General features: G+C 38.6%; 1 protein-coding gene across 2 annotated transcripts in view; it reads right to left on the bottom strand.

Moving 5' to 3' along the window:
• The window catches only part of Mrrf (mitochondrial ribosome recycling factor), a 63,763-nt gene that overhangs the window by 16,067 nt on the left and 25,216 nt on the right, over positions 1-22,480 (bottom strand). For both annotated transcript variants that reach the window (XM_020173114.2, XM_074051074.1), the window contains 2 exons: positions 21,045-21,136; positions 7-166 (listed from right to left, as the gene is read on the bottom strand). In XM_020173114.2, coding sequence (XP_020028703.1) covers positions 7-166; positions 21,045-21,136 — 252 coding nt within the window. The remainder of the gene's footprint in view (positions 1-6; positions 167-21,044; positions 21,137-22,480) is intronic.

Genomic DNA, 22,480 nt, shown 5'->3' on the forward strand with positions numbered 1-22,480 from the left:
TAGTACCTGTTTCTCTATGAGCCTAACAGTATCCTCCGAGGTCTTGTCCTTTGACTTCTTCAGCTTATTAATTGCGTCGGTGCGAACCCTCCGTAAAGAGTCTTTGGCCTTGTTGGTGTTCTGTTTGGCCAGTTTCACCAGCATTTCCCTGTGCTCCCTGGTTACTCTGATTTAAAAAATACAAAAAAAAAAAAAAGCAAAAGACAAACATTCAACAAAATCATTCTAGAATTAACATACAGCCAAGAATTTAACTGATTTGTCTGTCAACTCAGTAGTCTATAATTTTACTCTTTGTCAGATGATGATCTTTACATTCCTGACACATGTCCATGGGCATGCCAGTGTCAAGCATAACTAGCTGAGAAGAACCGGTAAGAGGACCACCTAAGAGCATGAGCAAAGGAATCTACATAGACCCAGTTCAAATCTGGACCACGCTGCTTATGAGATACATTCCTCTCCTCAGAGTTCCCATCTGTCTAATGGGGACCCAAGAGGTAGTGTGAAGACTAAATAAGATGATGTGTGTAAATTATTTAGCATTAACATAGGCACACTTTAAGTTACCTGTAAAAGGAATCAATTATTAATCATAATTAGCCTTTCTCTCTCACTAAAGAAGGCAATGTAAATGAGTGATTATGTCATAGAATCATAGAAATGGCACTATCTCTAACTCTCTAAATCACCCCAAACAAGTAGCAACCTTCGTAATCTTAATTATTGTAAGAAATTACTTATAAATCACCTTGAAAGTGACCAAGACATAACACCAGTCCCAATGGAAACAAACCACTATAGCAGTTAACTTCCAAACATAAGATGTTTATTCCACAACTTAGAATCAGCCCTGGCATCCAAAAAATGGACAAATACATAAAGAAATTATCGTATATATTCATAATGTAGTAGCATTCAGTCATAAAGAGGAATGAAATTAGGGCATTAGCAAGAAAATGAATGGAACTGAAAATCATAATGTTAAGCAAAATAAGCCAGATTCAGAAAGAAAAATATCACGTTTTCTCTCATATGTGGAATCTAGATGTAAAAAAGAACAAAAAACATAAATGTATAAAGGGGATTATTTGGGCAGGGGATCAGTGAGGGAGCAAATATAACCAAAGTACATTATATAACATGTTCAAAAGTGTCAGAGTGAAATCCATTATTTTGTTTTGTTTTGTTTTTTTGTAGTACTGGGATTAGAACTCAGGGCCTGCGCTTGCTAGGCAGGTACTCTACCACTTGAACCATGCCCCCAGCCTGTAAAAAAATTTTAAAAGTACACGAGACTGACGCATGTTTTAAATGGCTAATAAACATCAGTTGTTTAACTATTAGCATTCTCATCATAACAGTGAGCACACTGCACTGAAGGCTGACTATAACACACTTGGATAGGCATTTTTTACAATAATCTTCACAACCACTACATGAAGAAGCTATCATTATTTTACATTTAATAATCATGACAACCAAGAAAATCAGACCAGCAGGTTTGTTCTGCCTTCTTCTCTCATCTTGTACAAACTGAGTGCCTACTCCCTATCAAAACCGAAGTTAGACAAAGAAATGCTGCAGCAGGCAAGTGAGGAAGGACAAGGTGCCACAGGAGAGAAGCAGCTCAGCTAACTCACCAGGAACTGTCTGAGTTTAGAGAGCAGGCAGTAAGAGATTTTTCTGGAGAAATGATATCTAACTGTGATAGTCACCAGGTCTGTTCACCAGTGTTCTGGTTCTTATCCTCCCAGGCACATAGTAGGAATGCATATTCCAACTACTTCTGAAGTTGGCTGTACAGCTTATTCTAGCCAATAAAATGTGAGCAGAAATGATGGGTTTCACCTTAAGACAGAAGCTTTCAGAGACACTGTGTGCTCTGCCATATGTGTTTTCCTTGGCCACAGTACAAGTTGATAGAGTTCAGGTCTATCAGGATGACTATGATGATGACTAGCATCTAACATGCAGCAAATGCAAGAAATATACTTCTACCGCTATAAGCTATGGAAATTTAGGGATTGCTTGTTACTGCAACATAGCCCACCCTATCCTGACTAAAAAGTTCACTTGATCTGAAGAATTAAGTCTACATTGTCAGTACTGGCAGAGAAATGGGGATTTCCAGATGGAAGAAAAGCCATTTATAAAGGCTTTAAGATGCAAAGAAACTTTGCTTCATTTGCTAAACTGGCTGAGGCACAGATAACAAAGAAAGTATGACTGGGAAGCCTTATCCTGGAGGGTCTCATAAGATCATGAATCCTATTTTATAGGTGAAGAAAATAAGGCCCAAAGAAGTTTGGTATCTGATTCAAAGTCAAACCTAGTCAAGCTCAGGACGGCCTGTCTCAAAGCCATTGCTATTTTGGTTTTTTGGGGGGTTTTTTGTTTTTTGTTTTTTTTCAGTACTGTGGATCCAACCTAGAGCCTTGCCCATGCTAGTTAAGCACTCTATCACTGGACTACACCTCCAGCCAAAAAGCGATTGGTCTTAGTATAAGATTCCTCTATCCTGAAATGGACATCACTGGCATATACTTCCTAATCCTCAAATCGACATGGGTCTTGCTAAGTAAGTTCTGGGTACATGTTCGGTTTGGAACAGTGCCGAGCAGCTGCTGAGCATTTAGTAGCATCTAACTTACATTTTCTCTGATGACAAAAATAAATGAATAAATAAATAAAGGAAGTTTGAGGAAGGAAAAGCTCTGAAGACAAAGTGGACAGCTTTGTTATAAATAAATCCTTCTGAATTCAACTACTTGAAGAGATTCTCAAAATAAAAATGATCCTGATTACTACCATCAATAAGCACCTCTATAACCAGGTGAGTACTTCACTGACCTCACAAAACTCTTCACATTGAGTCTCATTTTCCAATGAGGAAATTGAGGTTCACAGATATTAAGTGACTTGCCCATGGGCTTGAGTGACAGAACTGGAACACAAATCCAAATCTTTCTGCTACTCCATGTTGCTAACTCCTTACAATCTATTTCAAATAAATCATGCACTTCTGTTCCCAAACAGAAAGCTTTTCAAAGTCAGTAATATGAATCTTCGAACTGAAAAGGACAAAATCACCATGTCAGGAGTTTAAGGATTTGGATCGGATCTTGTTACTTTTATGGTTTTTAATTCATTGAACAAAAATCATGCTGACATGTTTAGGTCCCTTTTTTGTTCTGCCAAAGCATATGTCAGTATAAGGAAGGAAAAGGAAAATTAAAACTTGATCCACTGATTCAAAAAACTTAATCCTGCTGAAATACTAGGAGGGACAGAAAATAAGTAAATCTAAGGCTGAAAGAAACCTCTTAAACTTCTCTGAAGAGATCTTATTGAAGTATTTCAATCTTGTATTTCATACATAATTTGAAATAGGTATCCTGCTGTTTAGAAACTCTTAATGAAGATTTTTATCTAACCAACTTTTCTTTTTATTACCTTGTTATATTTATATTTTAAATGGAAGAACAAAAAAACACAAACTATGACTCAAAAAACTATTAACAATAAAAGGCTGTAATAAAGAAAATGAAATCATTATATGCAACTTGCCTTATTAAAAAGTCTTATTTTATATTTATTGATTGATTGATTAGTTGATGGTTCTGAAGTTTGAACTCAGGGCCTCACACTTGCTAGGCAAGCACTCTACTACTATTTTGTATCTATCAATGTAAATGTGACATTACCATTCCACTAACACCAGTTTGTAAATGTAATGGTGTATGATTAGCACTGATATATTTCTGTTTAGCTGGATGTGGTGGTACACACCTGTAATCCCAGCACTAGGGAAGCTGAGGCAGGCAGATTCTGAGTTCAAGGCCAGCTTGAGCTACACAGTAAGTTTAAACTTGGGCTGCATAACAAGTTCAAGGCAAGCTTGGGCTACATAACAAGACCTGTCTCAATAAAATAAAATAAAATTTGTTTTAGGATTCAAATAGTCAGTCATCAGAAAGACATCAGGGGGTACTGGAAACAGAAGGGCTGAGAGGAAGAAGGGCAAATGTAAATACATACTGGTTCAAGGTGCTGACCTGAAAAGTATCAAAAGCTAATTAAGCTTTCTGAGCTTTAGTTCCTTATTTCTAAAATGAAGATAAAAAGATACCTTGCAGAACGACTGAATCAGATACAACAGATCTATACCAAAAAAGAGAGCAGCACATAGTAGCCTTGGGTAAATGACAGCATTTATGAATGTTTTAATCAAACACATTTAATTACTTCCTCATGAAACAATAAGGGCACATGTGTTTTAGGAAAGAAACATTATATTATGGAAATATTTTAACTCCTTTCCAGACCAGTGATTAGTATTTCTGATCATCTGCACCTCACACTCATGGGACTCCTGAGCATACTCAGATTTGTATTCCAGGCTTCTGAACTCAGCTGGTTGGTTCCCAGCCTCTACCCTAAGTTGGTGTGCATTTGCTTATTAAAGCTCTGGCTGAGGTGCTCTACAAAGGAGGCAGGTCTGGTCCAACTTTTCCAGATTCAGTCAACTGGTGGAAACAAACTTGTTAGCCACTGCTCAGAACAACTGTGACTGCTGCTAAGACCTTCTATGGGAGGAATATGCAGAATTCTAGCACAGGTCTTCTGCCCTGAGATTTGGAAAATGCCTAGAGAGGCATGGTAACTTGTCAGCTGCAGAAAAAAGGAAAAGGAATTTTGGAAAGAAGCACAGTAAGACAGAAAGCAAGGCTGGAAAGAGCACATCCCACATTCAGGTCAAATTTGTTCTACAGGTCTAGAGTTTTCAAGTCACAAAACCCTGAAATCATAATAAAAACAAAAACAAAAACAAGAAAATGAGGAAGAGATCCCATTTATAAAACAAACAAAAACAGACTACTCCAGTTGGGGGTGGGGGAAGGGTACTAGGGGAAGTGTAGCACTCTCTATATGGCAGGCTACAAAGTTCAGCTCCACCTCTACTCTGGGCCTGGCACTTATAGCTGAGTGACCTTAAACAAATTATTTAAACTCTCTGGGTCTTGATCTTCTCATCTGAAAACAGAAATTAAAAATAAACAAACAAGGAAAACAGAACTTCCATTTCAGAGTTACTGTGAGATTCACATGAAATAAAATATGGAAAGTAGCCAGCACCAAACCTTATAGAGAATAAGCACTCAGAAAATTAAACTGTCTTTAGTTGCTGCTGTTTAGGTTTTCGCAACCCCCTCAGGCATCTTCAAATAGTGAAGAGCTTATTCATGAAAATTTTAATCAACAAAGAAGTGACAGGACAAGATCTATGCTTCAGCAAGAGGGCTTTTTGAGATCTGACAAGTAATTTAACATTTCACATTTTAAAATCCAGATGTTTCAACATATAGCCCTGAAATCTTCCCATTTTGGTATTCATTTATTCACTTAAGGCTTCATTCAACAACTGTTTACTGAGCACCTACTATATGCCAGCCACTGTGTCAGAAACAAAGGACATAACATTAAATACATATAAGTTTACAGTCTAGCAAGGAAGGTGGACATTAAACAAGTACATATATTCTGGAGACTGGCTACACAATAATGTGAACGTACTTAATGTTACTGAACAGTAACTTAGAAATGACTAAAATGGTTTAAAAAATTTAATGTCTATTTCACAGTTTTTTAGAAGTGTATGTGGGAAGGAGTCCTAGTAGATACTAGGATCCACATGAAAGAACACAGGAGAGTTTCAGGGGGCAGAGGAAACAACCAGGGTTATGTTTTCTGTAACTAGCAAATGGAGAGACTATACAGAAGCAGGTAGATGGGGAGCTTAGAACCATCCCACAGCAGCTTGTTGGCTTGATGATCAAGACAGCAGCCTTTTCTACTAGGGTCAGGGAGCCCTCTAGCACAAGGCAGAGGTTTGGGCTGAGCTGGCAGGGTCACACTTTGTTTGTACAAACTTCACCAGGCAGATCTTCCAGTAACATCCTGGATGGAGGCCTTCCTGTAAAATTCCTTGAGCATACTCTGGTGAACAATACGCAGAGGGCATGCCCCGCTGGTAAATAACACAACAGAGAATCCCACTGACTAAAATGGTATTTCCTATTGTTTCAACCAGAGGGGACATATGTACAAAGCTATACACTACCAAAGGAAGCCCTGGTCAGCTTGGGCAATTACAGTAAAACCCAGTAATAATGACATCCAACTTCAGAAGGACCTTTGGTCATTTAAAAGGGGACATTAAACATAGAAAGAACATGCCTTAAAGACAAGACCTAAGTTGGAATTCCAGCTTGCCACATGATAGCTTCAGAACTTTGAAAATGCTACTCATCTTCTCCAAATTCAGCTGTCTCACATATGAATAAGAGTGTGGATACTACTAAAAGGGAGGATTCAAGAATTAAATGAAATGATGGGTGACAAGGGCTTGGCACGCTGCAGATACTTATGTACTGCAGGAGTTCAACACTGGATGGCCTCATTCTTATTCGTGTTACACAATCTCCAAGTCCTGGAGAAAAGAGAATGTGAATGGTTAAGGAGAAAACACTTAGAAACTTCGTCGCTTGGAGCTTGGCCCATGGAGTAGATGGTGAGCAGAGAGGGAAAGCATAGGAACAGAGGACAGCAGCAGACAACCAAGGGTGTGGGGGCCAAGAGTTCTGCTCCAGAGGTGTGGGGTGGGGGGACAACAGGCTAAGGCAGAAGGAAGCTGAACTACAGGGAATGGCATATCAAAACACATTTCTGATAGTTCAACTGAGAGAAAGCCTGCTATATCCTCATTTAGCTGCAGAGACTCATGGGCCTAGTAGATGCATGGGCCTGCAAACAGCAGCAGACACAGGCCCTGCTTCATTGTTTGCTGGAGGGAACTGCCTACTGCCTTGAGGCCACTGGCCCTGAAGGAAATGTTTTTGTTTGTGTAGCCCAGCCAGATTTCCTATGCTTCTAGGTACAACAACTCCCCCTCCCACCAGCCTGTCTTACATACGTTAACGTCTCAAAAAGACATCAGACCAAAGGAAATCATACATTTGTGAAGACCTTCTACCACCAATTGTAATTTTAATTCTCTCTGGTGACACAACTAGTCACCTACTTTTAAAATATTGTTCTATGACTAAAGCTTGGCTAAGCCATCTTAAAATATAGCCCAGGGGGACAGAAAGACAAAGGAGCTGAGGTCAGGAGTTCCAACTCCACATACACAGCTGAATGGTTTGGATTAAGTCTCTTTTCTCCTTCCCTTCCACCCCAGAAGGATGGGAACCCAAGTTCTGGGACAAATAGTCACACCTCTTGCTCCAACTCCCACAAACTAAGAGCAAGCATACATTTGGTGACCAAAGCAGACCTGAGTCCGAGTCCCAGTCCTGCCACTTACAAGCTGAGTAACTGTGGATACTGGCTTTATCTCTCTGAATTGCAAGAAGGCTGTCTAGTGAAGTCTTTGGGAAAAACCTCTGAAGCCAGAGTGCTGGGGTTCAAGGCCCAGTCTACCATTTCTAAGCTGTGTGGTCCTGGGCAAGAAAATTAACCTCTTTGTCTGTTTCCCTATCTGTCAAATATGTATAATACTATTTACTTAATTAGATTATTGTGAGGATGAAATAATAAATGTGCAGGTACATAGTGATGTGCTCAAGAAACATTATCTATTATTATTTTCTCAAATGTCAAATGCAGTGCCAGGGGTAGGGTTAAAAATGTTCAACAGTGTAATGAGCAAATGATAGATGATGGTTAATGAACTGCATATGTAGGTGACTATTTTAAGTTATCAATTATGTAAGTAATAAAATTAATGATGGGCTAAGGGTATAGCTCAGTGGTAGAGCACTTGCCTAGCATGTGAGAGGCCTGGGTTCAGTCTCCCAAACCATGTGAGAGAGAATATATAGCATAGTGCCTATAAAACCAGGCTCTGAAGAAAGACTACCTGTTCTTTCACTTATAAGCTGTGGAGACTAAGCACAAAGAACCTCCTCTGTGACTAAGTATTTTCATCTATACAACAGTGATAATAACATACTGACCTCAAAAGACCCTTATGAATATATTAGCTAATATATAAATATCACCTGAACAGTGGACATACAGTGAGTGCTCACATTCATGTATTTCACAAACATTGATTGTATTATTGCTACTTACTATGTGCTAGGTCCTGGCCTAGAGGCTAGGGATAGAACAGGGAATAAAACCGACAAAGCTCTTCCTCTCTCTTCTAAAAGTATTCACATTCCAGTGAAGGAGAGAGAGAGATAGTAAACAACTAAATGTATAAAAAGAAATATCACTGCTATGAAGAAAATAAAGCAAGATAAGAAGATACAAAGGGACAGTACAATAACAGGCCCCACTTATATTTGCCTCATCATCTGACCCTGGTGTCATCTACTCCCCTTCAATAATAATAACAATAATAATAGTGATAACTAACATTTGCAGAGCCCTTTTAGTGACAGTAATAAGAGCAGCACTGCTGGTACATTAAGACCTGCTTAGATGTCCACTAGCTACCCTACACAACCAACAGTAGTGGGGAGAAAGGAGAGAGGTAATTTATAAAGGACCGCAGTGGAATAGAGTGGTCTGCCCTATAGCAATCAACTGCTAAGTAATGTAAACAGGTGCATGATATGAAGGGCAGAGAATACAGGACGGGCAGGGAGAGAAGGAACCTGCCCTTTGTGTACAACTTTTGAGTAAGTATTGGTGGCAACTTTCTCCTCATCCCAGACTCCACTCTTCATTCTTGACTGAACTTCTTTGTGTGCTTTAATCAGCACATCTGTGCTAGGAAGAAGGCACCATCTCACACTTGGCAACTGCAATAGCAGAAGGCACTTCTAAAAAGCCACAGTCCAGGTAGGAAGCAATATTGAAAGGACAAGGCAGGCATCCTGAAACTGCATGGAGTCTCCTCCAGACTAGAAAGCCAAGAGAGTGTGGTGAACTTGTGCTGAAGAATGAATGCCCCTACAAAGCAGTGATGATAATGAACAGGTAGAAAAAGCTGCTCAAGTGCAGTTTGTGGCTACCCCAGCCCAAGTCAGATTATCACCCCAAGTCAGGTCATCAGGCATTCTTCCCTGATTTTTTTTTTTTCCTTTCAAGATAACTAAAGGTGTGTATATGTGTGGGTTATGTAAGAAACGGTTATTACCAGTATTTCCTGAAACGTGCAAATTATATAGACCATTCCTGTAACAAGATTTACAAGGCAATACAGCAAATAGCACAGGAGGCCAGAACCAGAAGGAGAAGGCCCCAGGCTACCAGTCCCAGAAACAATGTGATAATATGGCAAGAACATGGGCTCTTGAAACATAAATTTCGGTTTAAATAATGGCGCCTTCACTTACTAATCTGTGATACTGAGCAAGACACTTAAACTTTCTGATTCCCAATTTCCTCATTGGTGCTACATCCATCCAAAAGGGTACTTCTAGGCAGCCAAAAAAAAAAAAAAAAAAAAAAGAGATCACCATGAAAAGATATACAGAAAATAACAAGAAAAAAAAAAAACAAGTCATGGTACTGCAGACATTTAGTCTCATTTATGCAAACTAAATACAAATGCTTCTCTTATGATGAGGATATGTCCTGATAAACTCATTGTAAACTGAAAACATCTTAAGCTACCAAACAACATAGCTTAGCAATTCAGCACACTGTAGAATATGGCTATTTTCCCTTCTGATTACATGACTGGGAGCTAAGACCCACTGCCCCCACCAGGATCACAAGTATTCCACAACATATTGCTAGCCCAGGAGGAAAAATCAAAATTCAAAGTACAGTTTCTACTGACTGATTTTACATCACACTTACATCATCATAAAGTAAAAAAAAAAAAAAATCTTAAGTTGAACCATTATAAGTCAACAACCATTTATGCATGTATATGGGTTAAAACATGCCCCTTTTAAAATGTGGAAGGATATATACTAAAGTTAACAGTGGTTACTTTTGGAAAGAATACTTGGGGAATAGTAAATGAACTTTTCTCTTTGTATTTCTATAGGATTTGAATTTTGTCATAAAATGTGCATTATTTTTGCAATTAAAAAAATGAAATTTGTTTATCGAGTCTAATAGCCAGAATATATAAAGAACTCTCAAAACTTAACAATGAAAGGACAAACAAACCAATTAAAAAATGGGTAAAGAACTTGAACAGACATTTTTCTAAAGAAAATGCAAATGGTCAAGAAGCACAGGAAAAAATGGTCAACATCTCTAGTCACTAGAAAAGTGCCAATCAAAATCATAATGAGGTACCGCTTCATATAGTTAGGATGATAATAATAATAACAAGTGCTAACAAGGAGATGGAGAAATTGGAACCTCATATATTGGGAGAAATGTAAATGTGCAGTCTCTGTGGAAGAGTCTGGCAGTTCCTCAAAAAGTTAAACAGAGTTACCATATGACCCATCAATTCTACTCCCAAGTATATACCCAAGAAAATTAAGAACATGTTCACACAAATGTTTGTACAATAATATTCACAGTAGTATTATTCATAATAGCCAAAAAGTACAAGCAGTACTTTAATACAATCAGCATTAAGCAACTGATAAACAGATAAATATTATTTTACAATAAGGAATAAACTACTGGTACATGTTATGAATGTAGAGGAACCTTGAGAACATTACGTTAAATGAAAAAAGCCAATCACAAAAGACCACATTTAAATTTTCATTTATGTGGAATATTCAGAATAGGAAATCTAGGCCTAAAAGAAATTAGTTGCTAAAGTTATCCTCAAAGAGGATGTTTTGGGTAGAAGTGGGGTGTGACTGCTAGTGGTACTGGGTTTTGTTGTGGGGGTAATAATGAAAATATCCTAAAATTGATTGTGGTGATGGCTAAACATTTCTGCAGATATACTAAAAACCAGGGTTGTACAATTGCAGTGCTGAATTAGATCTCAACAAAGCTGTTAAAAAAAAATACAGACCTCTCTTCTCATCTCTGAAGCACTGTGCGATCACCTGCCTCAGGGCAGTGAAGGTAATGCTGCCCTTAACCATTAACAATTCCCTGCAGAAAAGGTTACAGGAGTGCTCAATAACAATGGCAGACTTGACAATGATAATTTTTAAAAATTACACGAATTCTCTATTATAGTTCTTTTCTTTCTTCATGGTACTGCAGTCTAACAACCCTTCTGTCTACATCTGTTCCATCTCCTCTTCAACCTTCATAGGAGCCTCTCCCAATAAATCCAACCATAACACACCACAACCCACGATGCTAGGGATTGAACCTAAAGCCTCCTGCATGCTAGGCAAAGTGCCCTACCACTGAGCTACATCCCCAGCCCTCTCCCAATAAACTTTCACAAAAGTAAATGATACTATTATTCCATCTTACAAACTAAGGCTCAGAGAGTTCAAATACCTAGCCTGAGGGCACATAACTCTTATTTTGGTTTTGCTTTTTAGTTTTTCTGACTGCAACCTTGGTTCTTCCAGCTATCAGTTATGGCTCTCCTTGACTATACAGCAGTTTCCCTCCCTATTCAACTCAGTCTGGGACAATCCTACCCTGCCTCACCCAGTTTACTCTCCCCTTGGAAAAACCTGGGCATCATCCATATCCAAAACCAGCACATCAACATATGGTAGGAAAAAAAAAAAACAGATTTAGCTTGAGAGAACTATAACTCAGGGCTTTTTACTGTTACCTAGAAAGCTACCTTGTCTGACTCTAAGGTTCTATCACCCGATCAAAGGTAGGATCAACCTGATCCTCTGGTTTTATCACGTGAACAAAGTCTGGAGTAAGGAACCTAGTATAGGCATCAGTTCTACCATCCCCAACAACAACAAGAGGACAAGAGGGAGTTGATGACATGGTGGTGAGGCTTGAGTGGTTCAGTGGGCAGAGAGTACCAAGGGGAGCCATGGTCCCTCACCTTTACCAGAAAATACAGCATATCTCACACCATAGTTAGAGCTAGTCACTGGATTTTCCTGTTTGGGATATACCTTCCAGGAGGTCTTATTCACCATAATTCATATTCAAAGAACAAGCCAAGCACTTATTAACAATCAAACTACAGTGCTCCTGAGCAAGTTAAATTCCAAGATGATTACAACATAATGACTTAACTCCTTCCATCCCTAAAAGAGAAAATAGAATTTTAAAAAAAAAATGGTGTTAGGACAGAAGAGAGCATTAAGAACTAAGAGAAATGAACAAACAGAAGTAAAATATCCTTTGTTTTACTCACAAATAACCAGAAAAAGAGGTTTCTAAGAACTACTTAAGCAGGAAAATTAGATAAAAATACTGTAAGAGAAAGGAATTGTTAAGTGCCTATAACATATGACACAAGAAGTCTCACGGTATCTTGTGATTCCTCAAAACCACAGACTCATTTTACAGATAAGGAGGCTGAGATTTCAAAAAATTGAGCTACTTGCCTAAGTCCTCTGCAGTGGGAGGTATGCTGCTCAGATGGCCCTCCATGAGAACTGGCTTTGAGGAATACAGATGCGTTTGGCTTCCATCTCCCAAACTGTCAGATCCTCATTGACTTTCATGCTGAGATCATGCCAAAACAACATTACCCAGGATGCTCCCAGCCAACAACCATGCAGGGCAGTGGTACTCTAGAGCTGAACCACATGACCAACTTGGGACTCCTCCAGGGTTGATGTTTACTCAAGAACACCCCAGCAGCCTTACTGAGACTTCCACTTAGCAGTACTGCATTAAGTATCCTTCTATACAATCTTCCTTCACTGGTATCAGACCTGGACTCGTCTATACCTACTCCTCTATCTTTGATGGGTGTCTCCCATCCAATTCAGTCATGGTGTCTATTTCTCAAAGGATCCAAACTGACAAACCCAGAGAGTGACAGAACAGGTACTACAACCCAGGTGATCTAACCCCAAAGCTATGAGCTTCCCTTTATAACAAAGAGATAGACTAATTGATAAATAAATCAGGTTTCTAAATCCAGTCATTAGTTTTCTTATCTCACTGGACTCATCAACAGTGTTCAAAATAGCTGATCACTGGCCCTCCTTGAAGCCATCTTCACTGGGTTTCTAAGACCCCACACTTTCCCAATTCTCCTACTACACTGGTCACTCATTTTCACTCTCCTTTTCTGGTTTCTCATCTCCTTGACCCATAAACCTTGGAATGAATGCCCACAGCTCAGTTCTCAAATCTCTTCATTATCTATAGTTACTCTTTAAAGTAATTTCATGTAATTACATAGCCTCAGTTACATAATTCCAAAATTTATCTCTCTAGCCCATACCTGTCCTCTGAACTCCAAATACATATATCCAACAGCCTATCTGATCTCTCCACTTACATGTCCAGGAGCATCTCAAGATAAATATGGACAAAATCTGTTGTTCCCTCATGCCCAATCAGCCTTCCCACAGTCTAACCTATTTCCATAAATGTCAATTCCATCCTTCCAGTTACTCAGACTGAAAACCTTGAAATCATCCTTTAGTCCCCTCTTTTTATTTCCTTTCTTTCATTCATTCATTTAACCCAGAGTCTGAAGCATGCTAGGCAAGCACTCTACCACTTGGACACACCCCCTGCCCAAGTCACTTCTTTTTAAATCTATATCTAATCCATCAACAAATTCTGGCAGCATTTCCTTTAAAATGCATCCAGAATCCAACCACCTCTAATCAACTCCACCATTACAACACAAATCCAGGCCATCACCACCTCCTGTCTGGACTACTGCAACAGCCCTTAACTAATTCCCTGCTTTCTGCCTTACCTTCCTAGCGTATAATGCTCAAAATAGCTGCCCAAATGATCCTAACAAAACCTAAGTCACATGATTGTCCTGCTCAAAAACATCCACTGGCTTCCCAAAATTCTTATGGTCTGGAAAACCTTAACATGACTTGGTCTCCTCATTCTTCTCTGACCTCATCTCCTTAATCCATCTGCTACAGCCACATAAGTCTTGCTGTTACTTAAGCATCCCAGAAGACTCCCACCTCCTAGAGTCTTTGTACTTCCAGCTCACTTTGCCTTACTGCTAGATACAGACATACTTTACTCCCTCACACACTCAGTTCTCTGCTCAAATATCACCTTCCTCTGAAGACTTCCCTGAATGCCCTCCTCCATATTGAACCACCACTCCCACTCATGGCAACCTTTATTTCTTTTTACTACCTTATTTTTATTCACAGAGAGAACTCAATCTCAATCTCAATCTCTCTCTCTCTCTCTCTCTCTCTCTCTCTCTCTCTGTCTCTTTCTCTCTCTCTCTCTCTCTCTCTCTCACACACACACACACACACACACACACACACACACACACACTCACACACAGTATGTGTGTTACTGTCTCCTCAGCAGAAGGTCTATATAGGTGAAGGCTTTGTCTGGCTTGTTTACTACTTATCCTCAGCATATAAAAGAACTATGCCTAGGATATAACAGGCACTCAATGAGTATCTGTTGAGTAAATTTATGAATGTCCTAGAAGTTTTACATTTCAGCATAAAAACTCCACACTCTTACAAAAGCAGACAAGTGGATGGAACCAGAGGAGGAAAACTGAGAACTGACATGCCAAGAGGCAGAGGAAAACTTCTTGGGGTAACTGAATTGTTCTATATCTTGATTGGGGTGGTAGTTACAAGGACACATATATTTTTCAAAAACTCATCACGTGTACCCTTGAAATGGATTCATTTTATTATGTTACATCTCAATAAAGTTAGATGTTTTTAACTACCCTGTATCCCATACTGTCTTTCTAACCAAAAAGTGTCATAAAATTCACTGTTAGATTATGCATTCTGATTTGAGCTTTGGAAGTTATGCTTGTTCCACATAGTTTGAATTATTATATAATTAAAATTTAAAATATAAACTGTTGGCTTTTACTATGAAAACAAGCAAACACAAAACAAAAGCCGAAAGCACTCTTGGAAGTCTGTAAGTGTCAAACAGACCCAAATTTGAATATTGTTCAACTATGCCTTTACTAGATAAATGAACTTGAGCAAGTTATTTAATCTAAGGCCTACATTACTCATGTACAAAACACATGGATTACAGAGTGAAATGAGTTAAATAATACAGCATAAAAGTCTGTGCTTAGTAAATAGTCACCTTGCTAGTATTAGTTGTGCAGTGAAGCAAAGAAGGCATTTGAATCCCAATAGGGTTTCCTAAAAGCGTGATGTCAAGTTTGAGTCTGAGGACCAACAAAGAGGTCACCTGGGTATACTGCAGATGGTCATCTGGCTCTGAAATGACCATCTATCTAAGCAGCTGAGCACTATGCAGCACTGCTACAAACAAGCACTCAGGCAATGAAGCATCAGTAGCAACACCAAACACCATATTCCACATTCACTTCTTTCCTAACTGCAGTCCCCCACCACCACTTCCTATTTCCACTAGTGCAGAGAGCAAGACCTTATAAGATCACTAAAACACAGTTGCTAAAAGAAAAATAATTTAAACCAACATATTTGACATTTGGGAACTATGTATAAACAAACACTAAACCACCTTTAAAAACAGCGAAGAAGAAATCTCATGAGAGAATTCTTCTTATTAAAAAAAAAAAAGTACAACCTGGGTGCTGGTGGCTTATGCCTGTAATCCTTGCTACTTGAGAGGCTGAGATCAGAAGGATCGCAGTTCTATAGGCCAGCCCAGGGCAGAAAAAAAAATTTGTGAGACCCTATCTCAATGTAAAAAAGCTGGCATACACCTGTCATTCCAATGAAGGTGGAGAGCATAAAATAGGAGGATGGAGCACCAGCTTAGCCAGGGCAAAAAGCCAGACTCTCCAAAACAACCAGATCAAAAAGGGCCAGCGGTGTGGCAAGGCGGTACAGCCTCAACCTGGTAAGAATGAAGCCCTGATTCAAACCCCAGCATTGCCAAAAGAGAAAAAAGTTCAGAGAAGTATGTTTAGTATAATCCCATTATCATTATACAAAAAGGAATAGGTACAGACACATGCTTGACTTTACACAGAAAGTAGCACAAGTGGTTTCCCATGGAGAACAGGATGGAGGTGTTTTAATTTTTTATTTAATTCTTTTAAAATAAAAGCTATCACAGACACTGATGAAAGAATAGGACAATCAACAAAGGATGCAACCTCAGTGGGGAACAAATCAATCATACGTACTTTTGTGTTTTTAGTAAATTTATCAATTCCTTGTAGTGCTCATTTAAAACCAGACGTGACCCTGGCAGTCTAAAACCAAAGCAGCCCTATGCTGCTTAACGTGGTTTTCCCATTGATATGCAGAAAAACAATGACTATGGTGTGCATGTTTATTTATGTTTGTTTGGGGGCATAATGAAGATGTGAATAAGATGGAGACAGAAATCTGGCCTAGTGAAAAAAAAACTGCTCAAAACCTTTCAGGGACCCTGATTAAGAAGGGAGAGACTGGCAGGCAGAATAGCTCAAATGGCAGAGTACCTGCTTAGCAAGCAGGAGGCCCTGAGTTAAACCCCCAGTATTTCCAAAAAAAAAGACAAGAATCGGGGGAAAAAGAAATAACAAAGACTCTAATTCTAATCCTGCTTCTGCCACTTATAACTATTTGACCTCAGGGAGTAAGTTCTATGAGCTGCAGGTCTCTCTCATCAGTCAAAGGAGCCTCAAAAACAATCTGTCACCTCATAGTATGGAGAGAATCTGGGGAGAGACTGTATAGCACTCAGCTCAGCACCTCCCAGTGCGAAATCTCTAGTGTAGTAAATGGTACTCCAAATGTAATTACACAAACTGGAAAGAAAGTAGAAGAAACTAAGTGAATCTCCATTAAAGGGAATATTCAAAAAATTCTATCCAGTTGATTGACTTAGCAAATAAAAAAACAGCCAGAAAAGAAAAGCAAAATTATGCACACTGTCAGTGGAGAAAGATATAAGCCAGAATCTCTGGGGTCCAGTAGTATTTTACCTGAAGAGAAAGCCATGATAAAAACAGCCACAAAGAATTAATTCTCACAGGCTAAAAAAAGAAGAGTTGGTGATAAGGATCACTCAGGTTCCAAGCTAATCTGCTATGGATTTTGGATTTGTCTCCCAACTCCTTCCCAAAAGATCAGTGGCAGATTATAGTAAGTCACAGACTCAGTAGTCTTAAATAAGAATATAAGGCTCTGAGAAGTGTAATGAGGGTGAGGTAGTAGCTGAGATCTGCAGCAACTGAAAATGAAATGTGGTTCTGGGAAACCACAGTACAGCAAAAAAGTAAACCTACAGACTATCAGTCAGAGGAACAATCATGATCAATCAGGAAAGACTGATTATCCTAGAACTAAACTTGAAATTTTATAATCAGAAACTAATCCTAGGAATGTATGCTTCTTATTCCCATATACCTCCCAAACTCTAAGCTTTGGTGTGCTATTTTCCTCCTCACAGCTTTGCCAATTACCAGCTGTGTAACCCAGAGTCAATGCTTCACCTCTCTGAGCCTTAGTTTTCTCTTCTATAAAAGAGAATGATGTCCTTACCTCCTTATGCAAGGAAATGGAGGAAACAGCAATGTGTGCTAACATTAACTGAGTGTTTATTAAACATAAAAAACTTCCCATATATTATCACACTGAAATCTCTCAATAACTATATAAAGTGTAACCAGAGGTGTGGCTCAGGCAGTAGAGCACTGTCCTAGAAAGTGTGAAGCCCTGAGCTCAAACCTCAATACCATCAAAAAAATATTCAAAACTATATAAAACAAATTCCATAAATTTTAATTTTATAGATGAGCTCTCAGATTCAGAGAAACAAAGAAGTTGCCACCCTCACACTGCTAAAATGCAGAGAACTGGAACTCAATTTAATGCTTGTATAACTCTGGAACATAAATTTGACCACTACACTTTTCTGCTTTCCCTATATATATCAGGCACCTAAAAGTATCTAGCAGACTAATCCCTTTCTCACTCCTTCATTTTTTCCTCAAATTATATATAAATAGAAAATCGAGTTTACTGAAATAGCACTTATATAGTTTCTTTAAGGAAATCATACAACTTAATCTATTTTCTCTCTTAAGCTCACCAAATCTCTGCCTATCGTTATGTACTATTTCACCTACTTTACAAATAACTATCTGGAAGGTAGCAAGCTGCTAGGACAGTGTGCCCTGAGTTGTACGAAGTTACTGTCTTTATTAGTTAAAACTTAATAAAAACCTTGGTCCTCTTACTCCTACATCAATTTTTATCCCCTCACAAGACACAGTCTCCATAATAAAGAACAGATCACTCATTTTTTATCTGGAAAACTACCGAACACATAATTCAGTAAAGGGCCTCGTGACCCTACCACCTTGTCAAAAGGAAGAAAGCATATAAAAAATGAGGTTCATAGGTTCAAAATGATGGTTTTGGTCCATCAACTTTTGCTTGGATTACACCCACCAACCAAGAGAAAATAATGTGAAAGTAAAATACAACAGATCCCTAGGTCTTCAGAAATTCAAATTAAACTGACTGATCTTTCAAATTTTCATACACTGCACCACGAGTGACATCAACTCCTATGGGACACATTCCCCTCTTTAAAGAAAAATGTGACACCTGATTAGACTGTTCTTAAAACCTAAGTCAGCAATGAAGATTTAACAACACAAATTCACAGCATCACAAAATTTTGGCGCTTCCTAAGGGAAGCTGAGAACAACAAAGGAAAGTGAGTGGTTGACCAAAGTTTCAGACAGGAAAGCAAGAAGTAGAATATAAGCCTGCTGACTACAATCTATTCCACTTGTAAATCTTGCTTCTAATGTCCACAAGTACACCTAGAGCTTTACAGAATTACCTCTCCACACAGAAAACTCAGGAAAACTCAGGATTTAAATCCTGACTGCCACTTACTAGTTACATAATCTTGGACAATCCCTTAATTTCTGTGAATTTCAGAGGGTTTTTATCTATAAACTGTGGGTCATAACAGGTTCCACAAGTAAGCTGGAGGTAATATGAACAAGTGGCCTGGCACACAGCCTGAGAAGTCCATAAAGGGAAGCATCAGGTCTGTAATCACCAAGAAAGCCTCGTACATACACATTCTCAGAAAACTCGTTGAGCAAATCAATGACCTAAACCACACAAACAGAACTTGAACCTAGGTCTATATGACTTTAAAACACCAGGTTATAGTGTTTCCAATTCAGATGATTTCAAAGCAGGGTGTTAATTAGGATTTACTGAGAACAAAAAAGAACAAGATAACCATTTTCTAGCCATAAAGCAGGAAAAAGTTCAGTCAGGGTAGTTCCCGGTCTCTTAGTATTGTGATCAATTCTCATTGCTGAGTTAAGTAGTGCATGACTCTAACTCCAGAACCCAAGAGGCAAAGGCAGGAGAATCTGAATTTGAGGCCAGCCTAGGCTCATAGACAGACCCTGTCTCAAATTTTTTTAAAAAATTTTTTGTTGCTGTCATGAGGTTTTGGAATCAACTAAACCTGGGTTTAGGTCCCAGCTGCAGTATAAGATATGTGGCCTCAGAGATACTAATTTACCTCTCTAGCCTAATTTTCCATAACACAAAAAGCCTACCTTACAGGGTAGGTATGTGGCACAAAAAGAAACTTCATTATAGTTATACTTCATTTCCCTTCTAATTATTTAGAAAACTTTATTCATTCACTCATTTTACATTCGTTCAAATGTCACTTTCTCCCCAATCACCCCTTATCTATGTATTACTCCCAAATCTATCTCTTTACCTTGCTTATTCTTGTTCATAGTCCCTACCATCACTTGACATTACATGTTTATTTTTCTATATACTTTACCTATTCAACTATCAGGTAAGCTCCAGGAGGGCAGGGAATTTTTGTTGCTTATTTTGTTTTCTGCTATATCCCAACAACTAGGAAAGTACCTATCCTGCCTATAGTTAGTGCTTATGAATATTTGCTGAATGACTGAACAAATTAATTTATGAGGCACTATGTAAGAATAAGAGTTTAAACCTTCTTCTCTGGAATCCAAGACTTAATGTCTCAGTTGGACTGCTACAACTGCCCCCTGACTATTCTCCTAGTGTCCATTCTGTCCCCTACATTCCATTTGTTAATCAGCAGCCAGAGAGACCCTTGCAAAGTCCATATCAGATCCCTCCTTTGTTTCAATCTATCCAATAGCTTCCCATTTCAGTTAGAACAAAGCCCAACTCCCTCTCTGGACCTCCACCATCAGGCTCTCCTGACTCGTCTAACCTCCTCTCTTTCTACTCTCCACCTGAGTTTAAGACATAACACCTTTTCTCTTTCTCAAACACACCAAGGTCTTATCTTTTTTTGTTTTCCCTTTCTTCTTTGATACAAGATCTTGTGTAGCTCAGGGTGGCCTCAAACTCATGATCCTCTTGCTTCCTAAGTGCAACCTCTTTTCTAACTTAAAAAGGAACATACATTTTTATTAATTTAAAACTTTAAGTCCTATATATTTATATAATTAACATTATTCTGTTCTTATGCCTAAAATTCTTCAACTAGCAAGGTCAAATGTAAAAATATCTCTTCAAGGAATATGGGTTGGATTAGATTAAAAGTGCCAGGGACTTTTCTGACCTGGGGCCTTTGTGTTTGCTGCTCACTCTGGCTGGAACACTTTACCTAGGCTGTTGATGGTCTTCTTCATAATCCAGCTCTCAGCAGAAATGTTACTCTTTAAAGAGTCCTACTAAGCTAAAATTGCCTCTATCACCACTACTCCCCCCCACCCCCGACAATTCACTCTGTTGGACACCACTGGCTTTTCTTTCCTCTTAACATTCCATTATCTGGAATGACTATCTACTTATTTGTCTTAACTTTCCAACCAGAATGTTTGAGGACAAGGTATTTATCAAGGTTACTACTGCAAACCCAGCATCTAGCACGTATTTCTGAATCAGTAAACTGGATCTCAAACCACTTTTGCTAGGATAAAAGATACAAGTAAGGTATGCTATTGGCCTAAGAATATAGTAGGACATTGGTTTCCTTCCAAGGACAATCACCCCAATTCACTGAAATACATGAATTTCAGTCAAACTTACTTAGGAATGGGTACCCGAATTAGCGTGCCTTCGACTTCTGGGTTCAGATTCATTCCACTTTCTCTTATAGCCTTGATAGCTGCAGCTGTACACTGAAAACCAGATCAAAAGGTAAACAGAATTAGTAAATAATTATTACCATATGCAAGCCCTCTGTCGATAACTGGCAACCCATCTTGGCAGAACATGGAAACATTTAGTTCTGTTACCAGTAAGATCAGGAAGTTACATTGGTGTAGAGTGCTTTGATCAAGCTGAATAGCAAACTATGTCCACTCCTGGTACCAGTATATTGCGGAAGGAAAAAAAGAAAGGGAAGAAAAAATAAAAAGAAAACAGCTCTGCTTCTTTGAAAAGATTTCAATGGTTTGAGGCTACACAGATCAAAACCACAATAAATCCTCAAGGGAGGAGGGCTGGTCTGTGCAAAGATTGGTGTAAAGACAGATGAAAGATTTTCGTACGTTAAAAATTCCAGTTGACATCTTACACTCAAAATATACCAGTGCTGATTTGGAATGAGTAAATAAATTTAACTCATTCGCATCTACACTCATACTAAACTCACTCATGTTTCTGAATGAGCAATAAATCTCTGTTGGTGTGTGCTACAAGAAAGGTAGAATGGTGTAACAGTGAAAGCATGAGCTTTGGAATAAAAAAAAATCTCAGTTCAAATCCCAGTTCTGATAACCATGTGACCCTGAGCAGTTGGTTCCCATTTCATAACCTGAGATGCTATGACACCTACACCTCAGAGAGAGAGTGAGATAGTATGAGCAATGCATATCTTTCTCTGTGCCCAGCACACAGTAATACCCAAAGATAGTCATTACATAAACAAATTATACGCATTTATTAAGAATGCATTAATCTCCCAAACAAGGCTGAGTTGATATAATCACCTAGCTGACGTACTACTGCCCTCCTAACATCCCTTAGGGGCTTCTCCAACAGGTTTGCTCACTAATGTGCCAGCTGGCATACTGATGTACTAATTTCCCAAAGTGCCTCATCTCATACTGGAGCAACATTGTCATATACCTGGAATACAATACTAAAGGATAACAATTAAGCAGTGTGGAAGAGAGAGTTTTTCATTGGCAAAACAATGTGGAATTCATGAAAATAAGCCCTCTAACATTTTCAAAAGAATTTTAGGTTTGACCTCAGCCAATCTCCATCACTTGGACTCACAGGTCAATTCTTGGCCTTGAGTTCTTCCTTAGACTTTATGTTTTAAGTACATGGGGATTGATACCTATTTTACTTATCCAGATAATTCACTGTTGTTATTGTTTGGAAGAGGTGCCTAAACACTTAACATTTCATTGTTAAATGATCTTAATTCTATACCTATATGGGCTGTTACTATAAAGTTAAAAAAAAAAACCCAGAATGTCCACATAGACGTGTAGAATCTAAGTGTATATAGA

Source organism: Castor canadensis, chromosome 13 (genome assembly GCF_047511655.1).
Source record: "Castor canadensis chromosome 13, mCasCan1.hap1v2, whole genome shotgun sequence".
NCBI lineage: Eukaryota > Metazoa > Chordata > Mammalia > Rodentia > Castoridae > Castor > Castor canadensis.